Genomic DNA, 27,787 nt, shown 5'->3' with positions numbered 1-27,787 from the left:
AATGAACTACCACTTGTATAAATGTGCTTAATATAAATTAGGTCAGAATGCAAAAAAGAAGTGCGGTTGTTTATTTAGATAGCCTTTTCCCCACCTGACAGAATGCGCCACACAGGAAAGACTACATTACCCACAGTAAGACGCCTTCCTCTCATTTGCACATGCGCACTCGTTTGTTCTACTCTAGACAGCTGGAGGAGAAAATGGCAGCACTCATGCTAGGACAGCAGGTAAGACATTCAATGATTTTGGTGATTTTAATCATTTAATCATACTTTTGACCCACTGATTTATAATTATAAAGCATTTCTTATTGTTTTGTACTCCCTCTGAAGACCAGGAGGTAACGCTAAATGTCCAACAAATCCAAATGAGGCCATTGCACTTGAATGACTGCTAACGTATTAGCATACCAGCTAGCTGTCTTTAACGTAAATGGTACACATCGTGCCACAAGTTAAATCAGCTCAAGTTATGGTTTCTCTGTTTCTCTGACATCATGCATTGTTTCTGTTCCAGGCCCGCCAGTTCAGCACGTCTGTGATCAGACCAAAACTGGTTAAGGTAAATAACGTCAGACTGCACGAGCAAAACCGATCGTCAAGAAGGAATATTGTTCGTATAGTTAATCTGTGTGTGTATGTGTTTATAGGCTCCCATCACAGTCTATGGGGTGGAGGGCCGCTATGCCACGGCTCTGTTCTCAGCTGCCAGTAAGCAGAACAAACTGGACGCCGTGGAGCAGGAGCTGGGGAAAGTGTCTGTAAGTCTAAAGACATGTGCAGTTTAATGATGTAAAGGTGATGGTTAACGTTTTATCGTGAGGTGATGATAATAAAATGGTTGATAATTAATTTACAGTGATAGAATAAAAAGTCTAAATGTGCTGTATATCATGGGGAATAAAGCATTAGGATAATGATCTGATCCTTGACAAATGTTGCTAATCCATGCTGTTCTAATTCAACCGGCCTTTCTTCTAGTACATAAATTCAGTTGCCTTTTCTGTGTGCCTTCTTGTTTTTCAGGCCATGATCAAGGACCCCAGTGTTTCCAGTATTGTAATGAATCCTCATGTAAAGCGCAGCATCAAGCAGAAGACTTTCCAAGTTGGTCTTACAAAGGCCAAGGTTTCCACCATCACTGTCAACCTCATCAGTGAGTGGAGGCAATTGATTTCTGCTATGCGTTTTAGCACGGCATTATCTTAATCGTATCTTATTAAACCATAGGTAGGCTCTGTGAATTCAGTGTGTGTAGTGTCCATACATATCTTAGAAGCAAAAGTTTGATCCTATTTGGTTAGGTCAATAGAGGTTATAGGAATTATAATGAATTAGCCTTGAGATACATTTTTGTATAGTTAGTGCTCAATTGAAATGTAATATGAACTTGGGTAGTGTGGTATAAACAAACCCTTTTCTGTTGAGGTTGGGTTTTCTGAAGTTAGAAGATGCATGGTAAAGAAAACCATCTTGTGCAGTTTAAATTAAAATTTTCTTTCACAATTTCTGTCTGTGACCTTCATAGAGGTCACAGACAGGTCATACACTAGCTTTTTACAGCTGCTATACATCTGAGTCATTCTGTGGTCCTACAATCTGTTGACGTGTGTTAATGTGTTTGTTTTTTGGAATATTTGTTGTCACAAAGAGGTAGAACTGTAATTGTATGAAAACGTTCTAAAATAAAAAAATAATGTAGATTTTAAAAGGGCTTTTCAATAGGCCAATTGTTAGCTCCACAATGCCTTTCCCACATAAGCAATACATGACAACCGGTATGGTTCAGTCTGCATAGGAGTGCTATATTTATTATGTTGTCAATAAACTTTGAAGTATATGTCTTGACATTTTAAAGTGAATTATTTATATTGCAGGACCACTTGGATGAAATTATAAACAATATGTATTTTTGCGCGGGTCTAATACATTACGAGTGCTGTACATTTGATTTCTCAATTTAAGGACATTAGATTGTAATGCGAGAAACAGACGAGTATTGCATCTTGCTCGAAAACATAACCTGCATTTTGTTTTGCAGATGTTTTGTCTGACAATGGTCGTCTTCCTTTAACTGCTGCTGTTATCGCTGCTTATGGCAAGATGATGAGTGCACACCGTGGAGAGGTCCTCTGCTCCGTCACCACTGCTCAGGTATAAAATGAGTGCCAATGCGTTTGTTATTGTACAGCCTTGTTGCATCTCCTACACTTTAAAACTGTTTACCTCAAATACAACAGTCCCTTGAAAATCATTTAATGCAAATATGTTATACAAACAATTATTATTTATCCATTTTAGCCTATGGATGAAGCTAATCTCGCTGATCTGAAAGTAGCTCTCAAGGGCTTTCTTCAGAAGGGTGAATCTATCCAGCTGGAAACAAAGGTACAGTGCCAATACATGATCCCAGAAACATACAAATGACCATTTTGCAGTTGGAGTGACTTTATCTTAATCCATTTGTATCTGCAACTGAAATTTTGAATTTCTTTTTTTTATCTGAAAACTTTGTTTTTTATCATCCAATGTTTTGTCTTTGGGTACATGGGACTACTGGGTTTTTTTGTTGTTTTTAATGGCTGCATCTCAAAAACTACAAGGAGCTAAATTTAATTTTATAGTATTTATTAACTCATGACAATTTGAATACAAACATGCAGTATTAAGTCATATGGAAAACATTATAATAAACACAATGTTAGTGTTTTTCCCCCATTTGTTTAGATCACATGAAAAATCACACTTCAATAGTCAAACTTGTTAGATACTTGCCCAAAGTATGTCCTTTTAACCAATCAGAACAAATGTGACATTTCCTTATCATACTAAATAAAGTATTGGGGTACACATGAGTTAATATAAATAAAGGTGATTTAAGAGTCATCTGTAATTTCAAAATGTTCTCCTCTTCACAGTTGGATTCTTCAATCCTTGGTGGCTTGATCGTCAGTATCGGAGACAAGTATGTGGACATGTCCACCAAAACAAAGATTCAGAAGATGTCCAAGCTCATCAGGGAAACTTAAGTCCTATGGACTTAATTTAGTAGAAGATCGGAGAAGACCATCGGGGGAACCGCTGAAATGTATATTGCTATCTGTTCTGGCACTGCAATTGGTCTATAAATCCAGTGTCTATACTTAAGTTCATATGGATGTTAATAAAACGTACAAAAAGTGGAGAATTGTCTTTTGTCTTCATTGTCGTCATTGTGTCACATTTACACTCATAGTTCCTATGAATTACCAATGATAATGATCTTGCCACATGGAAACTGAACAATGCAGCACTTATGTAGTTGATTGTGACTAGAGGACCATGTTTGAGATACGTCTTTGTTTAATTTGGCAGGACCACATTGGGGGACTGATCTGCTTCTGCGTTTCCTTGAAGCCTTTGTGCGCATGCGTGGTCAGCGCATCCTGTTTTATTAAAAAAAAGAAATCCAGGCGAAAATGGCTGCCTCTCTCATCTAAACCTCATCTAAACCTCTGTTCAAAGGATTAAATGAGCATCAAATAGGCAGCAGAAATCGCCGTCCCGCTTCAAGACAATACTAATGGACGCCAGGGCGTAGTTTGAGCGGCGTCTTCACAAATATGTTGTGGCTGCCAGAGAAGGAAAATGAATGCGATCCAAAATTAACCCTTTCCATCTAACATCCACCAACAAATGAGGTACGAACTATTCATTTTACGTTATTAAAAAATAGTTAAGCATTTTGGTGGGACAACATTTATTTTTGTGCATGCTATAGTTTTGTTTTTCGCAAACTACAATTGTAGTTTTTCTCGCTTTTCCTTGGCGTGTTTTGCGTTGCAACGCTAAAAGGCCTGTTGGCTCTACCTAAAGTAAGCTGATAAAAATGCTTCTGTGTTTGTTTTTCTGGGTACACGTGTGCATGTGTAGCTTTTCTATCTAATGTTTGTATTTTTCTGCACTCCAACAGAAAATGATGCATCAAGTGACCAGCAATAACAGTGACTATTGTATGAGTGGACTGGCAGAGGACTGTCATCCAGCCAGCCACTTTGATTTATGTAGCACACAATCCAACAAATTCTACCCCTCTCAGACAACCCCTGGTTTGCAGCTGTCCCTTGCCGGCCTAGCCCCTTTGCCACAGGGCATGCACAAAGCCATGATATGTCAAATGCAAGACTCCCAGAACGACTTCCAGGCTCAGACGGTGAGAATCAGGGGCAGTGAGGCTGCAGGGCCTGATGGCTCCAAGAAGAAAAAGGGCCTAGTGAAGTCAGGGCGGAGAGGGAGGCCATCAGGGACCACAAAGTCAGCTGGTTACCGTACAAGTACTGGGCGTCCACTTGGGACAACTAGAGCAGCTGGGTTCAAAACCAGTCCAGGGAGGCCCCTTGGTACCACCAAAGCAGCAGGATACAAGGTCAGCCCCGGCAGGCCCCCTGGCAGCATCAAGAGTCTAGCTCGGCTCAAGAAGCCGGAGTTTGGTTGCGACAGCGCCAAGAAACTTGACTTTATCAACTGCAGCGTTCCCAAGAAACTGGACTTCACTAGCTGTGATGTTCCACCTTTTCCATACGCCATGATGGAGAAAAGACCCCTCTGCGAGCCCAGTGGCAAAGTGGATGAGACCATCGAATAGTTCTGCAGCTTTCATTCAAGTGCATGAGCAAGAAGATGCTGAGGAAAACATGTATCTCAAATGTTGGAGGAAATAACTTTTTGCCATTTATAAATGGCTCTGACTGAGTGTTTGTACAGTGTTTGACATTGTCTTCATCCTCTCATTTTACATGACTGAATTAGAAGTAAGTTATTCCAGTTTGGCTGAGATGCATGCATGTGATTTAATCACACCAATAGGCAAAACATGTATTTATCAGTTTGTGGTTTCCCTCAAGCATTTTGTTCCTATGAGTTGTTTTTTTTCTCTGCTTTAATATTTCTATGGCCCGGTTCTTGTGACATTTTCTACATTTATAAAAATTGCATTTTTAGTACTAACAGCCAGTCAAATCAGCTTTTTCCTGAGCATAAATATGTGGATGTATAGTTATCATTTCTGTGTCGTCCAGTTCAATATGTGTTTTATTTGTGATTTCTGCATCATACTTAAAATGTCAGCACTGCAATACATTTTGAAATAGCTTGAACTGGTAAAACTCACTGCATAATATCCTTTTGAACACATTATTTGTTATTTCTTCACTTTGCGAATATAATTTTATGTATTGTAACAGCCTGTTTTCATCCCTAAACTCACTTTATAAGCACTTCCAGATTTACGTGTATGTTATGCTGTTATTATGGGATCATGGCTTCATAAAACAGAAAAAAATGATTTGTCGTATATGTAATAAATGCTAATGTTATGTATGTGAAACCAAAATAAAATAAATTCTTTTCCACGTAACTACTGTATTTCCTGTCAAATCGAAAGCATGTAATTCTCCCTGTAGACACAAGAGGGCCCGTGTAGACAATAGTAATCACCTTGTAATAATACCTTTATGTACACCCTGTTCAATTAAATTACGGCGTACTGACATTCATTGTCTTACTTTTTGGACGTGTTACACAGTGGGATAGCAGAATTGGTTAAAATGACTAATAAATGTCCGTGTTGTAATGTAAACGCTACACAGCTGATTTATTAGAGTGGGTTAATAAGTTGCTTCTCGAATCTAGTGTTTCTACTGGATCATTCACCCAAAAGGTTAGGGAATTGTACCATCTACCTATCTAAATCAACAACCCTGATAGTATATTTAAAATCCGTAGAGAGGTAAGTTCCTCTGCTGTCAAGTCGGCATGTAACTGAATGGGCTTTGTTTGATCTTCAAGGACTGGCCCACTGCAGCGAGCCTATTGTGCTTGCGTGTTTCTGGATATGTATCAATTTGATCTACAATACGCGCATCAAATCCTTATTAATGTCATGTGAGGGCAAGCTGGAAGACGATCCCTGGAGTTTTTAATCGGAGCAAAATCCGGTTTTTATGCACGTTTATAACCACACTGACTCCTTCTTTATCTTCTTTTCCTGAGCGCCTAGCGGCCTGTTTCCTCATGTCAGAGGACTCTGTGGAAAGGCAACATGGCGCACGGAGTTTGGTTTGACCGGAGAGGCCGGATCTGTTTGCGCATTTTGCAATCATTTAGTATTCTCGATCTTCCTGCGCCACACACATATACACAAGCCTGTCAGTAAGCTCAGAAACAATGGAACAGACGCGCAGAAATGGGGCACAATTTCTAAAACAGGTCATTCATTCATTTGTGATTATTATGTCATATAGCTGCTATTATATACCATTGACTATGAGAAACTTCACCTGGATGTGCATGCGCGCGCATGTGCACGTTTGTGTGTGTGTGTGTGTGTGTGTGCGTGCTTGTAAGTGTGCGCGCGTGTGTGGAGAGGGTGAGTGTCACGGCCCTATGCAGACGGGGGGTTGGGTAGCAGTGCCGATTGGTTGCTGCTCACCAACACAGTCGGTCTGGGCTTGTTTTAACATAACCGGGGGCACTTCGACAGCAGGCAAAAATCATGTAGTAAATAAGCTGCTGTGGCTGCTAGGGGACCGGTTATGGCACACTGAATTTCGACGTTGTATGATGTTGCAGCGTAATGGAGATTTACTTGTTATTTTGTATTTGGGTGACAGTTTTCAGGGGGCCGCTGCTGATGAGGCGATGAAGTGCAGAGAATGAGAGCTGTGCCTTGGCCTACTGCTAGTGCTGCTGCAGCTGGGATTGTGCAGATCCGCTTCCACAAACCGAGAAAAACACTCGCTTTGTGCCACATAATCAAACATCCGCTGTTGGTTTCACGGTGACCGACCTCCAAATGGTGAGCTTTTCTCGTTTTTCCACGTGTTGATAGTGTTGTGAACTTAGTGCCGATCAGCCCTTTTTTTGAGTTAATAGTAGCTTCTCATGTCGGTGTGTGGCTGTAGCTTGTTTGTGTGAGCCACTCACTGTTTCTGTGATGGCTCAGTGTCACCACCTCTACTACAGCCTCAGCGCTCCTCCATTGAGTGTACTAGTCAGCGATCGCCATGACCCAGAACCATCAGACAAAGCGCTACTATTTTTGGATAGTTTGTGAATGAAATGTGCGATAGAAGCGGGCCAGCGGTTGTGTTCTGTGTTTTGTCTTGTGCAGTCCGACCGGCCTCTAGTATGGAGGCCATGCAATGTCGGCTTATTGGTGTGTGTGTGTGTGTGTGTGTGTGTATGTGTGTGTGTGTATATATGTGTGCGCGCACAGTTCATGGCTTGTAGCCTGTGCTCCTTTTTTATAGGTTTCTGTTTACTATATGATTGTCGCTCTATTTCCGCAATGTTTTATATGTCTGTCAGCATGCTTTTATTGTGTATATACAGTATACAAATCTCATTAACCCCACAGATTACAGTTGGTGAGAAACTTAAATTGCACATTTCCCTCGTCTAACCTGCCTCTTTTTGTATTTGACAGGATATAGCCATGACAACATGAATCAGTCATACAGACCAGCTGTTAGGGTAGGCTCTGTGTTTGGCTCAGGGCAGCCAGAGCTGAGGCCCCGCAATGGTCGTGTGGGCACTTCCTATGGAAACCAATGTGGCATTGTGAGACGTGGGTCAGACCAATCGTCAGCCGTGCAACTGCCATCCTCCAGCCTCAAACAGCCCGCTGTACTGGGGTACAATCAGCCAGACCGATCTCACTGCTACAGCCCGCTGAAGAGGCTGCAGGACCTGAACACTGTGGTCAACAGGCCTGACCTAGAGAAGGACCTCCATCCTAGGAACAACTTGCACTGTGCAAGCCCAATCAGTGATGATGATGATGATGATGATGAGTTTGAAGCACCGTCAGTTCAACTGCCTCCTTCTCCAGGCAATGATGATATGGAGCCTTATGAGACTCTGCAGGACGTGAGCAGAAATGGCTTCTCCCCTCACAGTCCTGACAGCATGGAGCGCTGTTCTCCCATCCCCAATGGCTACCTGCATTTTGAGTCCACACTGTTTGACAGCAGTGACATCAAGGAGGAGGACGAGGACGAGGAAAGGGAGGACAGTAGTAGTGAGGACACGGCGCCTTTTCACCGCTCCCCAAAGTCGGGTCAGGACCGAACTGTGCCTGACAGTAAGGCCACGACCAGCTCAGGGGTGGATAAAAGAACATACAAACCTACTGTTTTTAACCTGATGTCCAAAACTATATCTGAACTCAATCCTACACTAAGCCCCAGCGCACTGCCAGAAATCACTATGAGAGATGGGTGGAGTTTGGGTGAGGAATCAGACAGTGATGGTGAACTTGCTTCTCCTGTTGACCCTGGACTTATTTCACCAGCTGGCACCAACTCTAATGTGAGTCTCAAACACCTGGAATACTTACTTAACTCTGTACAACCAAGGCTACATGAAGTTGTCAAAGTTGAACTTGTTTATGTATTTCTAACTGAAACAGGCGGTCAGAATGCCTCTACGTTGAAGTCATAAGTAATTATAATGTTATTGTACCTTTTTGTACCTCACCTTTCCGCCACCAGCTGTAGACCTGTAACAATGCCATCCTAAGTATAATTGTATTGATCTATCAGAAATGAATTTTAACATGTGTAGGGAGCAAAAGTTTCACATATGAAGAGAATCGTTGAAGTGCATTAAACAATACAGGTTCCTAACAAAAGTAAATAATGCAAAAGATGAACTTATCTTTTAATCTGTTGTGACTCTGAATTTTGATTTAATATGATATACATACAATACCACAGTTTTCTGTATTAGAAATTAAAGTATTTTCATTGTCCTGGTTAGTCCAACAGCCCAAAGAAAAAGCCTCTTCCTGCAGTGAAATACGTGGAAGATGACGTGGTGTGGGCTAAATTCAACAGACGGCCCTGGTGGCCCTGTCACATCACCTGTGACCAGGGGATCTGCTCGAAGATGAAAGGTGAGGTTTCATTCAAGAGTAGTGAATTGATTTGAATATGAATCAAATAGTTTCCTACAGCTCAAACTTTACCTGACAGTTTAACACCAGACAAAGGAATGATACTGTGTGCGCAAGATAATTAATAAAATGACCATTATTTTTTAAATATTCTTTCAGTTCCCAGTCCCCGTCCTTGTCGGATGTATTTCCTGAGGACGATTGGGGAGATTGTAGAATGTGCCTGGGTCCCCGGGAGTGCCGTTCTTCCTTTTGAAGGAGGCCACCAGTTTGACGGCCTACCTGTGCTTAGACGGAGAGGGAAGCAGAAGGAGAAAGACTACAAGTATACGGTAAATTCCAGAAATTGCTTTGTAAAATATCATGTCATGTTATTGTGAACATTATTTTTTTTCTAATGTTATTTCTGTTTTTGGCAGATACCCAAAAGTTTACTAACTGCGTGGAAAGTCAGTGTGACAGAAGCTGAGTCTCTTCTCTCAGATCGACAAAGGAATACTGAAAGCGTGCTTTCTACATCTGTCAATGGAGAGGAGCGTGTGCCCAGCCCACTCGCTACTGAAAACCTGCAGGATGCTCCTTCTGTCTCTGTGGATGCTCGACCTCCATCACCCACTATGGCCACCAATGGAAATGAGCACGATCTCATCAAAAACTCTGCTGCAGTTCAATCCAATAAAAGCAAAGCTTGTAAGAAGAAAAAGAAATGTTTGTCAGACATATTTGGCCATATAGTTGGTGGATCGAAGGAATCACCGACCATCGCAAGCATGGTGGATCAGTTTCATACAACAACTTGTGCACTGAAAGACGAACCAAAAGACTCACCATATGCAGACCTGGATTCAGTTCCAATACTGCATCGTCCTAAGCGCACAGCAGTGTCTCCAATAAAGGATGTGCACAGATTGGTTAGAAAAGAACAGGGCTCCTCAAAAGCTAAAACAAAGTTTACTGAAAAAGTGAACCGTTCTACAGATCCCTGTGAGACCTCAAGCATTTTATCAAATACATTAAGATCTAAAGACAGAAATTCTGATCTGAGTTTGGGCAGCTGTAATGAATTGTTGTACAGTTCAACTAAAAAGCACTCTATGAATCTTCCTGCCAGCAGTCGTCTGATGACGAGGGCTCTCAAGGCAGAGGAAGAGACAGATCTCAAAGATGCACTGGCTACAAGCCAAATCTCAACAGGTGCTCACGCTGATAAATGTCTGGACAATAAACCTACTGATGCACTCGTCAGAACTGAAAAGTCTCTTGATTTGGAATCGCCAAGCAATGCATCATCCTCTACAAATCACAGCTCTCCAAAAAGGCGGGCAAGGAAGCCTGATAAGAAACACATTCGTAATGGCTCATTGATAAAGTCTAAGTGTGTGGACTCAAGTGTAACCACTGTGCAACCGGTTAAGGTCAAGACAGAAAACACAGATCTGTCATCTTCTACTTCCCCGTCCTCATCTCTGTCTCCAATGAACACTTTCCAGGATGTCAAGGAGCTAATGTTTAAATCCCTTGTGAAGGAGGACAACAGTGACTCGGAGTTAACTTCATTTCGGCCTGATTCCAATTATAAATTCAGCACCTTCTTGATGCTCCTGAAAGACATGCATGATACCAGAGAACAGGAAGGTACGCCCCTGGCTCTCCCGCCATCACCAGTCCTGATAAAGGAGGAGCCCCTGGTCATCCCTACTTCTACAAGAGGAGACCCGCTGAAGGGTTCTGGTGATGGTTTCACTCGAGGGATCAAAACAGAGAATGGGAGGTCAGGGAAATCCACCAAAAACACAGCGGGGAAAACAAATAGGACTAAACCTATCATGACAGCTGACACCTACCATTGTGAAAGCGTTCCTGTTCACGCTCAGATCAGGAACGCCGACAAGCAGCGTAGAAAACAAAGACTACCTGCCAAACTGAAACTCGGCATACCTGGCCTTTCTTCGGACCTGGCTGACTTGGCTTACGGTAGGGAGTACGTCAGTGGCCACGCTGACTTAGCCCATCCGGGGTCATGTCCTCCCGTCGCTGCTGATCCCTCGGCCAGCTACCTCGATAAGAACTCAGGATCCACAGTGGCGCCAAAGAAGCGCTGGCAGATGGTTAAGGGGGCTGCTGAGAATAAGGGTGAAGTTATAAACGAGGTGTGTGCAGACATGAATGGGTCTTACACCATAAGAGCATCGCCAGATCTTGACCTGGGAGTTGAGAAGTTGGCAGAAAATGACTCTCACTCCTCAGAGACGAGCAGCTCAGCTGGTAAGACACAAACTGCTGCTGTTTGTTCACTAATATTATAAAATGAGAAAGAAAGTGTTATACTTATTTATTATTTGTGTTGAGGCAATATTTCTGGATGTCTTCTCTTTGGTCTACTGTGGCTTGGATTGTATCTCATTTGTATGTCACTATGGACAAAGCGATGATTAAATGTATTTTATGTTTATTCACACAGGAAATGCAGAGAACAAACGTCTCCGGAAACCAACTAAAAGGCTTCTGGAGTCAACTGAGGAATATGAACAAATATTTGCCCCAAAAAAGAAATCAAAGAAGCACAACTCTTCCAAAATGGTATGCAACTGGCGTAATTATGAAGTATTCTTTATTCACTTGGTTCTTGAATATTCTGTGTTCAAGAAAAACATTATCCAACAATATCCACATATGCTCTTAGAGTGTTTTTCTGTGTAAACATGGAACTAATCTCATTTTACATTCACAAGAACATCAGTCGTATGAAATAAATTGTTCCGAAATATAAAGTTTTAGAGAAATATTGATATAATTACACCATTCTAATTCTGTGTGTACAAAGAGACCTATCGTTCTATCATGTATGGTGTTCTTCAAGGTTATCAAGATATCATTCCAGAAACAAATGGCAACTTGGTGGACTTTTTATCTCTGGAAAATGTAAAATCTCATTAGAAATTGATGCTTTGTTTGCATGTGTGTACGCAGCTGGCGTCAGGGATGACAGCACTCCATGATCTCAGCACCTCACCTGGAATAATTACCTCACCCTCTTCTTCGGTTGAGCCCACCGAGGCTCCGGCAGAGCTGGAACAGAGTCCATCTCAGGATGAACTTTCTCCTGTAGCATCCTCAGTATCTCCAGCCACAACACAACGCCCCCTTGATGCAGAGACGGCAGAAGAAACTGATCTACCTCCTGATTCTGGTAAATAAGTTGAGAAGTTGTGTTTAATCCACTTTCTCGCTTTATTGCTGGACAGAATATTTCAAATCTTTTGATTTATGAAATAACTAGTTTTGTCTTTACACTTGAATAGAAAATGCGTTATTGAGTTATTTTTTCTTCAGACACAGGGTTATTGGTCCCAGAAAGAAAGAGGCCAAGGAAGCTGTCACACAAGGTGCTGGAATGTACCATAGAAGAAGTGTCTGTTGCTCATACAAAGAAGAAGGTGCGTTGGGCAGTGGGAGTTTTCCAACTATTCCAGTATGTGTTTTGGGCCAGGTAATGTTGAATGTATTTCACAATCTGTCTGTTTTTTAGGAGCCAAAGCGACAAAGTGGAGTTACCTCAGAGACGAAAGAGTTAGTCAAGAAGACTCAGGTACTACAAAACTATCCTCATATACCACCAAACAATATGATGGCAAAAATATAGTTAACCCTAAACCCTAAACCCTAAACCCTAATCCTTAACACAATGAAATCTCACACCGGCTAGGTTGGATCTGTTAAGAAAGAGAAGTCTGTACCCGTCACATCCTCCACCCCTGCCGCTGCCCCCCAGCACTCGGAAAGCAAAGATCTCCCCGAGGTCCTCCCTCCAAACAGGCCTCCCAGCCCTCGAGGATCCAAGACCCCCAAGCAGGAGGCCGAGGTGGAAGCCTGCAGCACTGAGGAGAAACAAAATGTACACACTGGAACACTAACTCCCAAATCTGAGGTGCGCATGTTGTATTGTTCAGCTCATAAAACATGGGTCATCCATCAAAGAGGGAAACAATCTGAACGTTGCATCCATGAGTGTAACAGTATCTCTTTTAGAGCGGCAACGATTAGTCGACTAATATTTAAAAAATAATATCAATCTATGTTGATAATCAATTAATAATTTAAGTCATTTTCATGCAAAAATGGCAGAAACACATTTTTTAGGCCTCAAAACTGAGATTTGCTGCTTTTTGCTGTTTTTTATCATATTAAACTGAACATCTTTAGGGTTTGGACCGACAAAACAAGACATTTAAAGGCATTTCCTTGGACTTTGAGAAACTCGGGTGGACATTTTTCACTATTTGATGACATTTTGAAATCTAGAAAATAATGGCAGATTAATCCCTTGTGAAAATAATCATTAGTTGCAGCCCTAATCTCTTTCTCCATCTCTTTAGGTGCTCTCTGTCAGCTTGAATGACAGCCTCTCTTCTCAAGTGGATGTAAAAGGGAAAATAGGAGCTACATCCTTAAAGGAGAATGTCTGTCAGGTGAGATAATCTACCAGGAAGGCTATATCTCTTGCTTTGAATGGCTTGGCTCCTGTCACATCATTTATTTGTAACCGGTAGATAAAAACAAGGTTTCTTATTGCGTACTTTGTGTGTATGTTTGTGCAGGTGTGTGAGAGGACAGGAGACCTGCTGGTGTGTGACGGCCACTGTTATGGAGCTTTTCACCCGCAGTGTATTGGCCTGTCAGTGGCTCCCAAGGGGAAATTCCTCTGTCGTGAATGCAAAGCTGGTGCGTACTGAAGCACTGAATCTATTACTGATCATAAAATGTGTGTCCTTACACACTTCCAAATGTTTAATTTATCATTTCTTCTTTCAGGTGTCCACACATGCTTTGTGTGTAAGAAGTCTGGTAATGAGGTGAAGCGCTGCATCATACCATTGTGTGGGAAGTTCTTCCACACAGACTGTATATTGGCATACTCAGCCACCCAGCAACATAACAAAGGCTTCCGCTGCCCTCTGCATGTGTGTCTGTCCTGCCACATCACCAACCCTCTCAACATCTGTAGCTCTAAAGGTAAGCTCCACATGATGTGATAACTACGACATGAATCTTTGAGCTAAGAACTGGCGACCACAGGAGTAAAGTCACTGTCATGTTCATTTTAAAGTTGAAAATTGTACTTTATGCTCCTGAATCAACTTGGCAAAGATGCTGTAGCCTTGACTGCTTTTTGCCCGTTAAGCAGCAATATGTATGACCTAAGGGGCTAATAAGACATTCCTGAGCACCTGCAGCATCATCTGCAGTGTTTACTGTCCTGCAAAACGGATCCATGTTGTTATCGCTACCTCACAGTTTAGTCTAGTGAGTTTCATCTCTTTGTTCTTATCTGTCTCTCCTGGAGCCCATCAATGACTTTCGTTGCTTGAAGTTTTACAAGATTTTCTGATATCAGCACACAATCTTGAGTCAGTTCCATGTCACTTATTATGAGCATTGAGCAGCTCTTCTAAACTCATTATTAAAGCGCTTTCAGCTTCATGACCAGAGATATAAGGATTTGTTTAGGTGATTAAACTCTCTTTATACGAGGGAGTCACTGTATGGAGCAGTGAGGGATAAGTCTTTGGCATCTTTTCTCGTGTGTCATTAGAAACATCGCCAGTAGCCTGGGGTGCTTTGCTCATACAATATCCTTGACACAGCACCCCCCGATGCTGCCGTTTGACCTGGCTCTATGAAACACTTTCTGCACAGGATTTTGTTGAGGAATCGGCCGCTTAATTCAGTGGACTGAGAGAACTTTGTTGTCGGGTCATTTCTGCAAAACTTAATTTAATCAGATGTGCATGAATAAAGCTGTCTTTGCTCCTCTGTATTTTTATCATAGGTCGGTTGGCTCGATGTGTACGCTGCCCTGTGGCCTATCATGCCAATGACAACTGTATGGCAGCAGGCAGCTTGGTGCTAGCAAACAATAGTTTCCTCTGTCCAAACCACTTCACCCCCCGGAAGGGCTGCAAGAACCACGAACACATCAACGTTAGCTGGTGCTTTGTGTGCTCTGAGGGTAAGTCTGATCTTGTTTCATGGTCATTTTAACGTGTCATCAAAACAGCTTTAATACTACGATCATGATTCAATAATAATATGTGTGATACCTTTGATCTGAATGGACTTTTCGCAAACGGTCTCTCCATCTTTTAAATGTTAATAAAAAAACAGAAAACTGTCTGCTTTGGAAAATGCACTGTGCCTCTTTCTTCGGGGGAGCATAATGTATTGTAAATTCATTTTTATACCCCATCCTATTTTCTAATTAAATGCTCCCTCTTGGTAAAGTGTTGCTTTTAAAGGAATATGTCTTTGCATTACCACATGTTTATAGTTTAACACCATCATTGCTAACACAGATTAATGACAATTGTCACAGTCACAGTTGAATAAAAAGATTCACAGCCTTATCTCCTTGTGTGATTCTAGATAAATCTGGTATTTATTTACTGGTTACGCTTCCCAATTGCTAGATTTACCCTGTTTGTTTCATATTGTTGTAAACAAATACCTTTCTAGGGTTGTAATTAAACGTGATAAGCTGTGGGCTCGGACAACGTGTGGTGGCCACTCGTCATCATTCTTTTAGACTAATAAATAAAAAATAATAAGAAAACTACGGATAATGAAAATAAACTTATCGGTGTGTTTCGCTGTGATTTTGTAGGGGGCAGTCTGCTGTGCTGTGAGGCCTGTCCTGCTGCTTTCCATCAGGAATGTTTGAATATCGAGATGCCTCAGGGCAACTGGTTCTGCAATGACTGCAAATCTGGAAAGAGGCCTCGTATTAAGGACATACTGTGGGTCAAATGGGGGCGTTACAGGTAAAGTCACAACATTGCCTTCCCCATACACACAGTGGCTCTAATCAGCAGCTAAATGTACCCATGTTTGTGTTTCTGAAACCTGATCTGACTCTTCAGGTGGTGGCCTGCAGAAGTCTGTCTGGCCAAAGATGTCCCAAATAACATCTTGAGGATGAAGCATGAGGTGGGAGAGTTTCCAGTGCAATTCTTTGGCTCCAAAGATTTTGTGTGGACGTACCAGGCCAGAGTCTTCCCCTACATGGAGGGTGACACTCACAACATAGAGAAAATGGGAAAGGGTGCAGATGCAGTGTACAAAAATGGTATGTGCTTGTCTCCATTTTTGTGTTTTATATTAGATCTATGTTTCTGCTTTTGATATACATTTTGATATTTAGGTTATGTTTTATTAGAGCAAAGATCCTGTTTTGTCTTAACAGCCCTGACTAATGCAGCAGAGAGGTTCAGAGAGCTCCAGGCAGAAAAGGAGATAAAGCAGCTTCAGGAGGACAGAAAGAATGACAAGAAACCTCCTCCATACCGGCACATTAAGGTACTGTGTGTCGCCATATACTCATTTTTACTTTTCCACCCTGACTAAAGAGCAGTTCACTGAGATTTACATTTGAAATAAATGACACCCCTGTGTCTGTCTCTAAGGTGAACCGGCTGATTGGGAAGGTGCAGGTCATTACTGCTGACCTATCAGAGATCCCACGCTGCAACTGCAAGGCGTCTGACGAGAACCCGTGCGGCGTCGACTCCGAGTGCATTAATCGCATGCTGATGTACGAGTGCCACCCTCAGGTGTGTGCGGCAGGGGAGCGATGTCAGAACCAGACCTTCACAAAGCGCGAGTACACACCTGTGGACATTTTCAGGACGCTGTCCCGCGGCTGGGGTTTAGTTGGTGTGTCGGACATCAAGAAGGTATGTTCGAAGAAATTGAATAACTCAGGGTATACAATACACAATTATACCTTTACTTTTAGAACAAAGTATGGTATTGTTAATCTTCTCTTTTACTGTAAATTTTATTTCTCTACATATCAATTTTTTTTTTTTTTACTTATTTTTGTATTAGTTAATTTTTGCTTAGATTTATTAATATCACTATTGCAATCTCTTTTATTTTATTTCAATATTTATTTATTTATTTGTGATTTATTATTGTAATTATTATTATTAATATTAATATTGGTAAAATACTGTTGTTCATCTTTAATTAATTCACTTTAACTCAATATTTATTATCAGTATTACTATCTCTCCATGTATAGAGGTATTTACTTATTATTTAATAAAAACATTTAATATAAATTTACCTATCTGGAAATTGGCTTTGAAACCCTAAAACTGAACTGCTGTTCCATGCATGCCCTGACATCTTTAATAAAATCTAAACTATGGAAAAAAGAATAAATCAGATACAGATAAAGATGTACAGTATGTCTACGATACTCACATGTATCCCTCTCCGTTATTAATACTTTCTCTCATCCTTTTTCTGCTGCTTCTCAGGGAGCCTTTGTGAGTGAATATGTGGGAGAGGTGATCGATGAAGAAGAATGCCGAGCCAGGATCAAACATGCCCAGGAGAACGACATCTGTAACTTCTACATGCTTACACTGGACAAGGTGATTCTGAGCCTGCTGACCACAACCACACCACTCTGTATATGATGCAGCTTAGCAACACACTTGATTCATAATGTAGATAAGATGCTTTGTGCAAACCAGTTTGTATTTTGTTTTTCCAGGACCGGATCATTGATGCCGGGCCCAAAGGGAACCAGGCTCGCTTCATGAACCACTGTTGCCAGCCAAACTGTGAGACTCAGAAGTGGACTGTGAACGGGGACACCAGGGTCGGGCTGTTTGCTCTACAAGACATCCCAAAAGGTTTGAGTAACTACTTCTGATTTTGCTGTTCGGTATTTTGTAGGATTAAGAATGCAGATTATTTCATTAATTTACAATCTACACATCTGAGCGCAGCATAGATCTAATCCAACATGTACTTTAGGTGTGGAGCTGAATTTCAACTACAACCTGGAGTGTCTTGGCAACGGGAAAACTGCCTGTAAATGTGGAGCGCCCAACTGCAGTGGTTTCCTGGGTGTCCGGCCAAAAGTAAAAAGCTTTAGAAAACTCATTCACCATCTCTGCCCAAATTTACAGTTTACAAAATGAGCTGCCTTGTAACCTCTCTTTTCCGTGTTCAGAACCAGGTGTCAGCTGAGAAACTGAAACTGAGAGAAGGTAAGAGGAAGGTCCCCATGAAGAAGAAGACCAAGCAAGAAGTGACAAAGGAGAGGGAAGACGAGTGCTTCAGCTGTGGGGACGGGGGCCAGATAGTGTCCTGTAAGAAGCCGGGTTGCCCCAAAGTCTATCACGCCGACTGTCTCAACCTGGCCAAGAGGCCTGCAGGCAAGTAGTGGGGGGGGGGCTCTTTATATAAGGATGACTTTGAGCCCCTTTGTGTACGACCAAAGGGATACTATATAGACTATAAAGGAGCAGATTAGATTGACTAGATTTAGTGGAATGTAAAATAAACTAAAGTAATTTTTTTTTTTAACAAATAAAATAAAGGAATAATTTTATATATTAAGATTTATGGAAATAAGATTAAGAAAAAACAGTGGGGAAATGGTAGGTTATATAAAATCCACTACAAGAGCACTAAATAACACTGAGGTAGATTCATTTTATAAATTAACTAAATAAAGAGATTGCGCCTACACTTGACTTTATTAGTAAATCTCCAGATTGAACTACAATCTCAGGTTTAGTGGCATCCATCCTAAAGGATCCACCTCGTAACGTAATGAGAGCGTGGTCATGTCTGCAGTCGTTTTAGACGCCTATAATCTTCTTCACTCAGTAATGACTGTGATCTTGTCTCCAGGGCGATGGGAGTGTCCATGGCACCAGTGTGACGTCTGTGGTAAAGAGGCAGCTTCGTTCTGCGAGATGTGCCCCAGCTCTTACTGTAAGGAGCATCGTGAAGGCATGCTCTTCATCTCCAAGCTGGACGGCAAGCTGTCCTGCAGTGAACACGACCCCTGTGGGCCTGACCCACTGGAGCCGGGGGAGATTCGTGAATATGCGCCCAACATGACCTCCATGAGGCCCGGGTCCATGGCTGTGCCCGTCTCTCTCTCGCTGGGCGCAGACTCCACAGGAGCCAGTTCTGCTCCCACCTCTCCCCCTGATGGCGAGGCCGAGTCGGCCGGGCCGGGGCCTCCTCCTCGTCTCTATATCAACACAAAGACTGCTACCTCGAGCTTCGTCCCCTCCAGCAGGTCGTACCGCACAGACAGGACTGAAGGGAAAGGGTTTTCCACTCCTACCTCCTCCAAGGACGAGAGGGAGGACGGGGAGGTGGAGGACGGGGAGGTGTGTGGGTTAGAGATGGAGGAGGTGGAAGAGGATGACGACGATGACGATGAAGAAGAAGAGGAGGAGGAGGAGGAGGAGGAAGAGGAAGAAGAGGAGGAGGAGGAGGAGGAGGAGGAGGAGGAGGAAGAGGAAGAAGAAGAAGCAGCAGCAGTGGAGGAAGATGACGACATGGAGGAGATGGAGATAGTGGAAGATGATGAGGATGAGCAGCTGTATGGAGGTGATCCGCTGGAGGAAGGCAATGACGAAGAGGAGGACGAAGGGGGGGATGTATATGACACTTGGGGTGATTATGTGGATGAAGATGATGATGGAGAGGGGGAGGAGTGGGGGAGAGTGGAGGACGATGACAAGTGACACCCTACTCAGCAAAAACTCTCAATAGACACTCAAAGGACAAAAAACGTTAGTGAAAAACTGCGAGAGTTTGATATTTTGGTACCTACTTGAACGCGACACTGCCCTCATTTTGGTACCGCGTTGCCTTCTGATCCCCAGACTGCTGGACTCACAGCGGGGATGTGTACTGGTGCTAAGGCTCGAGGACTGACTCAGTCCGTCTCTTTATACTTCTGTCGATATGTTTATTTGTGTCTGGTGCTGTTATGTTCTTTTGTTCGTTCTCTCAACATTGTTTACATTTTTTGTTGGCCTTTTTTTTTTATGTTTGGAGTATTCAGAAAAAGGTGAGAAGTTTTCCTTGACCAAACTGTTACCATAAGGGCATCTTATGACGTTGTTACTGTCTTAACCTTGTTTTTCTAATTACAAGAGTGATCAAAATAGTGATCTCACTGGTCCATGTTACAGTTAGGCACAACAATACCTGCCTGGTGCTTCTGAGGAATGCAAAAATAAACCCACTGGAGTCCTCAAGACTTTAGATGATTCTTCTCACTACAAAAACAGTCTGTTCTTTTTGTGATTTACAGTTTCTATCAACAGGTAGTTCAGAGCTCAGGATCGGACGCACAGAGAAATAAAGTAATGTAATGACGTTCTACAATCTCTAAATGCATCACAGATATAACTAACGCTTGTTTTTCATCGACACTTCTGTCCCATTCACTAAATTAGAAAATAAATTCAAAGTACTTATTCACTTGGTATCCAGTATTTCCTTCACTTCAGTCACATCTGGCATAATAAACCTAAAAGAGTCAAGTCAACATATCACCAGGCTATATTTAAGTTATCTGCTGTAACCTGCCGGCAGAAGGCTTGCATTTCTTCACATTAAGTAGGGCTTCTGTGACTTGAAGTTAGGTGTCAATCTACGATATGTTTTTTGTCGATCTCTCACACACACACACACACACCATGGTTTATCATCATGAACCTTACAAATTCTATACAATTCAAAGAGAGATTTAGAGCGCGTGTGAGGGGCTGTAAATGAGGATGATGATGATGATGATAATAATAATAATAATAATAATAATAAGCCCTTCTCAGAGACGGCAGTGCTTTATGTTGACAGTATTTTCTACTTGTTGTTTTCTATTTAAGCTCTACGGGGATACCACTGCAAAAATGAGCTAATGCGCCTCTTTTAACCTGTTGTTCCTCACACTTTCTGTGCAAAGTGTTCAGAATTTGATTACACATATTAATGTAGGAATTTGTAACACACAAGCAGAAAATGCCAATTAAAAGGTCATAAAACAAATACAAGGACCGATCTTTGGGCCCTTTCATCAGTTGATATTGTGCTTTGGTGTTGCATATTCCCAAACTAATTTTTAATGAAATAGCACAAACCAGTAGAGAGCATCAGTTTGCACTGTTGGTATTCCAGCAGGGCAAAGTTGGCTTGTTGTTCCCCCAATTTACTGGTGTGAATGGAGCCTCATTTACATTTCAGAGGTTTTGTGAAAAAGTGCCACATTATTACATAATCATGAAAACAACAGTGTCCTTGCTGTTGAGGTGATGAACTGTGGCGAATAGTGTGAGCAGTTGTTCCCACTAGATGTGGCTCTTTCCAGTAATGCCATCCCATTGTTGAATAAAACACCACATAATATTAATAATTAACTTTATTTATAGAGCACTTATCAAAACAGACCAGAAAGTGCTTCACAGAGTGAAACATAAAATACAATACATTTAAGGGCAAAAGAAAACAAGGAATTAAAAACAATAAAATAAACGGGCCGCTCAGATAAAATCAGGATACAATTTCTGATAAAAGTAAGTTTTTGGAAAAAACTTAAAAGAAGACACTTACTCAGACATATTTTTATTTCCTTTGGATCCTAATTGCAAAAGCTCTGTTCCCTTTAGTTTCCAGCTCGACAAAGACCTCCAACTACGCAAAGGGTCATAAGGGATTAAAAGGTCTAAAATATAGTCTGGAGCCAGGTCATGAAGCCCTGGCCTTCACCTACAAAACGTCACTCAAAGAATCACGTACTAACCAGGAAGAGACTCAAAATGACCGCATAAAAAACACTACAAACAATAAAGAGATGCAAAACAGATGCAAAGAGACACAAAGAGATTCACAACGATTATGAAAAGGGGTAAAACAACCACAAAGAGACACAAAATGATTATCTAAAAGCTAAAATGAGCTCTTAAGCTTTGTGATACGTTGCTTAAAGCATACATTACTATCTAACAGGACACCAAGGTTTCTTACAACGGGCTTGATATGCAGTGACAGGTAACCAGTAGAGGGCAGTATTTGTGTTGGGACCCCAAATAAACAGAAGAAGAAAGGACGTGACGTAGAGGTAGTTGATGTAAAATGGCGACCATCGTATGTTAGTCAAAACATAACGGAGGAGCTCAAACAAACAGCAAGATACAGAGGAAAATACCGTTTTACCGGACAAAGATCAACCACTGTGTTATTTGTTGGGTCTTAACAAGGTAAGCAAGTTATTGATTTAATTAATTTATAAGAGATAAAATACTTATTCCACGTTCAAGTCACTCAGCTGGTAAACTTAGGTTAGCTCACGTGAGAGTGATCGCTTCTGTTTGTACTTTTATACATGTGCGCAACATGCTCTCACTGCTGAATGAGCATTAGCAAGACGACGAAGTGAAGTAAGTTAGCTATATTCAGGACAGAAATCTTTCTAATAAACACTATTACTGTTGGCAGGTTCAGCCATGGCCGAGGCCGAGGAGGCAACCGTTGGCGTGAGCCCGGAGGGGGTCGTGGGGCTGGATGAGCCCAAGAAGATGACCAGGGAGGACTGGAGGAAGAAGAAGGAGCTGGAGGAGCAGAGGAAGCTCGGAAACGCTCCAGCTGAGGTGGACGAGGAGGGGAAGTAAGTTTATGTCTGCACAGAGAGGGGCTATCTGGAAGTAAATATTACTTATGTTAATATCTGGATATTTAGAAGGTTTAACTAGCAGTGGCAAGTTCATTAATACCATAACTCAAAAGTGGCACAAACAATGGCCAACATCAGTGTAACAGAGGCTGAGATTTAGATATTCTGACATGACTCCTTAATATGGGGCAAACTCCTAAAACACTGGATACTGCCAATTTATTTATTTATGTGGCTCATAGCCATCGTCACATGGTATAGAGCACCACCGAACATACAATAATAACAAATCGATGGCAGCCGTTACCTAAACAAAGGCACCTAGTTTATGAAAATGTTTTGGCTTATCTGATTGTATTCATTCACTAAATTATTTAGATAGATAAATAGATACTTTATTTATCCCGAGGGAAATTCATTAAACATAGACTGAGAGTTTAAATAGTCATTTGGCAAATATCTTCCTCCTATAATTCACCATGCTTGCATTCAAACAAAATATGATGCTCGTCTCGTGCGATGGACAAAGTTCCTCCAAAGCCACAGAAGACATTAAACAACCGAAGCGAAGCTACTGTTGTAATGCGACTCACTTGTGCTGCTTCCTTTCTTTTCCAGGGACATAAACCCTCACATCCCACAGTATATTTCATCGGTGCCATGGTACATCGACCCATCCAAAAGGCCCACACTAAAGCATCAGAGACCACAGGATGAAATTGAAGCGCAATACTCAACCATTGGAGAGTGGTACAAGAGAGGAGTGCAACAGGTGAGTGTGAATCAATGACTTACTTTTATGTAGCCAATACAAATGAACTTTAAAGTTTAAAACCTTTTTCTTTTTTTTCTCTCCAAACAGACTGCTGTCACCACTAAATTTCGTAAGGGATCTTGTGAGAACTGTGGTGCCATGACACACAAGAAGAAGGACTGCTTGGAGGTAAAAATGGATAAAGCAATCTATCATCTCGCAGTAGAGATGAACTTTCCCTAATTTCTATCTGTACATCCTGTACAAGAATATTAAATCTGTCATAAATAATGTTAACCTCTGACCTTCACTTTTGTCTCATCAGCGACCCAGAAAAGTTGGGGCGAAGTACACCGGCACCGGCATAGCTCCAGATGAACACAGTCAGGTACAGCTGGACCTGGACTACGATGGGAAGCGAGATCGCTGGAACGGGTATAACCCTGAGGATCACCATCGCATCGTGGAAGAGTACGCCAAAGTAGATGTGGTAAGCAGTCCGGTGGTGAATTAAGCTTGGTTTAAGGTGTTTGTTGAGAAAAAGGAAAACAAACTTTAGCGGCACCATATGATCTCTGCCAGTACGAAGAAAAAGTCATTCTAACTGGGCTGTCTGTGTTGTCTATAACTTCCTGTTTACCACATAAATCTGACTTGTATTTATTTCTGCCTTGCAGGCCAAAAGGACACTGAAGGCCCAGAAGCTTCAGGATGAGTTGGCCTCTGGAAAACTGGACCAAAGTGTAAGTGTTCGCTCAAGATCACAATAACAATGGACCTAATTTAAGAGACAAAATGCAGTCTCTTGTCGAGAAGATTAACTTGTAATTCTTTGAATCATTTCTCTGCAGGAGCGGGAACACGACAGTGAGGATGAGGATGAAGATAAATATGCAGATGACATCGACATGCCCGGTCAGAACTTTGACTCCAAGAGACGAATCACTGTTAGGAATCTGCGTATCAGAGAAGACACGGCTAAGGTAAGAGACTCATCTGGAACAAGGGGCCGTGCGGAACTACTTTGTTACTCGTAGCCGTCTAACTGTGATGATACTCGCACCATGTTTGGGTTCCTCTAATCTAAAACTGTTGAAGTAAGTGTTACTAACTCAGAGACGGCCAATAATCTGAGTTTCTCATGTCTGCTTCTCACAGTATTTGAGGAATATGGATCCAAATTCAGCCTATTATGATCCAAAGACTCGAGCTATGAGGGAGAACCCGTACTCCAACACTGGCATGAACCCCGACGAGTAAGTTGTTGATACTGTATTTCCTGATTGCTCAAATTGTCCTTGGCTCACATTGAAATCATTTTTTACCTGTTTTCTCTGATAGGGTGGGATATGCTGGAGACAATTTTGCTCGCTATAGTGGGGCCACCATCACCATGGCTCAAACACAATGTAAGTCACCACCTCCGCTCTCAGTTTTGTAATTTTCCTTATAGTTATAGGACTTTTTGTTTCTCTTAAGTATATTGTTACTTCTGCACTGATAGAGGAGTTTAATCTCTACTCGGATTATTCGTACATAATTGGTAGTGTCCAACCCCCTGTGCTTGAATTAAATTGTGTTCTTGAGTAATGTGGCATTTACACAGCACCTGCAAGTGTGTATGTGTTGACACACAGACGCAGACGTGTTGCAGTTGTTGTGTGCGTTAGCAACATGGCCACCAAAACTGATTTGAGCGCAATCAAGAAAGGAAATATTGCTCCAAGCTGTAAAGCAATATGCAAACACTAAACAAATTCAGTGTTACCCTTGACATACCAAACATTAGCAGCATTTAAATTAAACGCTACAGTGGTTACTACTTTTACATTGTTAAAATTAAATCCTGTAATCAGCTGCCTGAAGTCACCTTGCCTTAGCTAGGAGACACGGGTAACTTAAACAACTTTCCCCGCCAAAGTATGTCTCCTGAAATACAAATTTCCTTTTTATTTTTTAAACAGGCATGTCGCAGGAATCTGTACTGTACCTTGTAAGCAATTATCAATGCTTTATCTTGTGACAGTGTTTGCCTGGGAGGCCTACGAGAGAGGCTCTGAGGTGCATCTGCAGGCCGACCCCACTAAGCTGGAGCTGCTCCACCGGTCCTTCAAGGTCAAGAAGGAGGACTTTAAGGAGAAACAGAGGGATGGTATTCTAGAGAAGGTACACAGCTGAGCAAAAGGGTGTCATTTATCTCTCAGCCCACATTTTTATGTATAACAGCTTAAGTATTCATCCAGGCTGAAAACTTCACTCATGATGTTTCTGCTTTTTGTGTGTGACATTCAGTATGGAGGTGAAGAGCACTTGGATGCACCGCCGCGGGAGCTTCTCTTGGCCCAGACCGAAGACTACGTGGAGTACTCTCGTCACGGCGCTGTACTGAAAGGGCTTGAGAAGGCCGTGGCTCGCTCCAAGTATGAGGAGGACGTGCTCATCAACAACCACACTGTAAGGACGACAGAACGCACTGCAGATGCATCTTGCTATATTTTGTCACATTTTTGCTTGTATTCTAAAGATATTCTTTTGTCTTTAGTGTATTTGGGGCTCCTTCTGGAACGATGGCTTCTGGGGATTCAAGTGTTGCCACTCCATGGTCAAACAGAGTTACTGCACAGGAGATACTGGAATTGAAATAGTAAGTAGATGTACTGAAAGTGTCCAAAGGCTCTGTTTGTTACACACATCAGCTTTTGTAACTTTGTCACTTACATTCTGTTTTTGTTCTCTTCATAAGAACAACACGGACTGTGTCCCATTCGAAGAGGGACTGGTGGAGCTGCAGGAGGAGGAGGAAGAAGAAGAAGAGCCCAAGACTCTGCTGGAAGTAAGTGGTGCTGAGAGTCCCCGTTAGTAATCATATGGGTGCTTTATAATTATCAGCGTAATTATATCTAATTGCAGGGTTCGTAGAAAGTCTTGACAGTTTGGAAAAAGCTTAATTTTATGTTTTCAAGGTTATGAATATGCTTGAATGGAATACACTGCTTGAAAAACTCTTTATTTTCAACCTATGTTGTTTCATCTACACAATTACAGGAAAGTTGTTATCTTGTGTTGACTCACCATTATAGCTGTAGAAGTCGTCTGTTGATCCCTTAGTCTGCAAATAGCGAGCATTAAATAATCAATAATCAAAACTAATATATAAAGGTGGTAAAATAAACAAAGTATCAATTGATTGCTTTGGGTATAAAGGAATTATATAAACTATATTTTCACAAATGCATTTATAGTAACAATTTAGATGCGGGAATAAAAGCTTCAGGAGTCTGGAAATCTTTGGTTTAGTTTCCTTAAAGCTGTACGAACTCTGTAACTTTACGTTGATTGTGTCAATGTTTTTAATCCCCAGATGCATCGAGATAAGATGATGAAAGAAAAGAAGAAGAAAAAGAAGAAGAAGAACAAGAAACACAGTTCTGACGGCAACGATTCAGAGGACGAAGAGAAGAAGAAGGAGAAGCTGAAGAAGGTAAAGTCATTGTGATGTTTTTGATGGCAAAACGTGGTTCTGTGTTCATCTGTCTGGTTTGGCTGATTTTTCTGTGACTGACCTCCAACCTGTTTCTTTTCCCAGGCACTTGAAGCAGAGGACAAGCGGGTGAAGCACGTAGAAGCAATAATGCTGTTGGAGGAGAGGAAGAGGCCGTACACCAGCTTGCAGGAAGTAAAGGCGCCCACTGAGGAGGAGATGGAGGCCTTCCGCATGAAACGCTGCCGTGAGGATGATCCCATGGCTTCCTTCCTCGGACAGTGACCTGCTGACTCCGCTCAACTCTCCCCAAGGACTCTTACCAGAGCTGCTGCTCGGTGAAAAAAAATCAGACTCAAAAAATTCAACTTTCATCTTGTAGACTTACAGCAGGAGCCTTCTGTTTGGTTACAAATGTTTGTTAATGGTGTTTTGTTCATTTCATTTTTAAATACTTTTTGTTTTGGATGCCGCAGGTTGACAGACCATAGGACAATATTGATAAATGCTTTTGTTCCATGTGTAATAATTGCAGTTTTCTTAGATTTGGGAGCCTCAACAGTAATTTGAGGAACGTAACTACTATTAGTAGGATTAATGCATCATTTTATAATAAAATATATGTTTGCCTAAATACTTTGTCTTGTGTAAAAAGTTAAAGTTTTTATTGTATGCACATCATTGTCAATGTTATATTAGCCATATGAAATATTGATCCTCTTTTCAGAGGTTAGTAATGTATGTTTCTTACAGATTCTAATGATTGCTCTCTTGACTTACAAGGAGTACAGCTTGTTGGCTGCAGTTGATTGATGTGTGAATTCTGTGCTTTTTACATTTCTACATAAAAAGCATTGGAATTGCATTGGATGCAAATCTAGAAGTTTACTCATTCAGTGTTTTTGAGATCACTGGCTTTTAATATTTAATACTTTTTTTCTGCTGTCACACAATTTAAATGTTATTTCAACTTGTTTTCATTCTTTGACAGTTGAAGCGAAACACACGTATAGAGTACAGTATGTGCAGATCTATTGAGAACTGATTTTTTTCTGATCACGTGTCTTTTTGGATGTTGCAAACAGTGTCTCATAGAAACCTGCTACACACAACAGCCAGT

At 41.6% G+C, this 27,787-nt stretch overlaps 4 protein-coding genes across 4 annotated transcripts; all 4 read left to right on the top strand.

Moving 5' to 3' along the window:
* Positions 1–116: 116 nt before the first annotated feature.
* Positions 117–3,189, top strand: atp5po (ATP synthase peripheral stalk subunit OSCP). Its single transcript, XM_029441550.1, has 7 exons — positions 117–230; positions 520–564; positions 653–763; positions 1,029–1,158; positions 2,044–2,156; positions 2,304–2,390; positions 2,921–3,189. The coding sequence occupies exons 1-7, from the start codon at positions 162–164 to the stop codon at positions 3,029–3,031; spliced, it is 666 nt and encodes a 221-aa protein (XP_029297410.1). The 5' UTR covers positions 117–161; the 3' UTR covers positions 3,032–3,189.
* A 251-nt stretch (positions 3,190–3,440) lies between these two features.
* Positions 3,441–5,515, top strand: LOC115014242 (UPF0461 protein C5orf24 homolog). The gene is made up of 2 exons (XM_029440948.1): positions 3,441–3,682; positions 3,955–5,515. The coding sequence occupies exon 2, from the start codon at positions 3,958–3,960 to the stop codon at positions 4,624–4,626; it is 669 nt and encodes a 222-aa protein (XP_029296808.1). The 5' UTR covers positions 3,441–3,682; positions 3,955–3,957; the 3' UTR covers positions 4,627–5,515.
* A 941-nt stretch (positions 5,516–6,456) lies between these two features.
* On the top strand, positions 6,457–20,244 carry nsd1a (nuclear receptor binding SET domain protein 1a). The gene is made up of 23 exons (XM_029441932.1): positions 6,457–6,837; positions 7,468–8,351; positions 8,802–8,937; positions 9,097–9,269; positions 9,357–11,202; positions 11,399–11,517; positions 11,908–12,127; positions 12,271–12,374; positions 12,467–12,526; positions 12,644–12,865; positions 13,314–13,406; positions 13,536–13,659; positions 13,750–13,950; positions 14,768–14,947; positions 15,599–15,755; positions 15,855–16,060; positions 16,178–16,290; positions 16,398–16,667; positions 17,259–17,375; positions 17,498–17,639; positions 17,764–17,870; positions 17,963–18,167; positions 18,649–20,244. Exons 2-23 carry the CDS (start codon positions 7,485–7,487, stop codon positions 19,497–19,499), a joined length of 6,513 nt encoding a protein of 2,170 aa, XP_029297792.1. The 5' UTR covers positions 6,457–6,837; positions 7,468–7,484; the 3' UTR covers positions 19,500–20,244.
* Positions 20,245–21,860: 1,616 nt separating this feature from the next.
* slu7 (SLU7 homolog, splicing factor) lies at positions 21,861–27,537 on the top strand. The gene is made up of 15 exons (XM_029441900.1): positions 21,861–22,019; positions 22,258–22,426; positions 23,051–23,204; positions 23,295–23,375; positions 23,512–23,676; positions 23,864–23,929; positions 24,038–24,169; positions 24,345–24,442; positions 24,528–24,595; positions 25,213–25,352; positions 25,479–25,640; positions 25,729–25,830; positions 25,930–26,019; positions 26,548–26,667; positions 26,773–27,537. Exons 2-15 carry the CDS (start codon positions 22,266–22,268, stop codon positions 26,950–26,952), a joined length of 1,719 nt encoding a protein of 572 aa, XP_029297760.1. The 5' UTR covers positions 21,861–22,019; positions 22,258–22,265; the 3' UTR covers positions 26,953–27,537.
* Positions 27,538–27,787: the final 250 nt, after the last annotated feature.

Source organism: Cottoperca gobio, chromosome 10 (genome assembly GCF_900634415.1).
Source record: "Cottoperca gobio chromosome 10, fCotGob3.1, whole genome shotgun sequence".
Lineage (NCBI taxonomy): Eukaryota > Metazoa > Chordata > Actinopteri > Perciformes > Bovichtidae > Cottoperca > Cottoperca gobio.
Note: the sequence above shows the minus strand (reverse complement) of the source record. Positions and strands in the feature narration are given on the sequence as shown.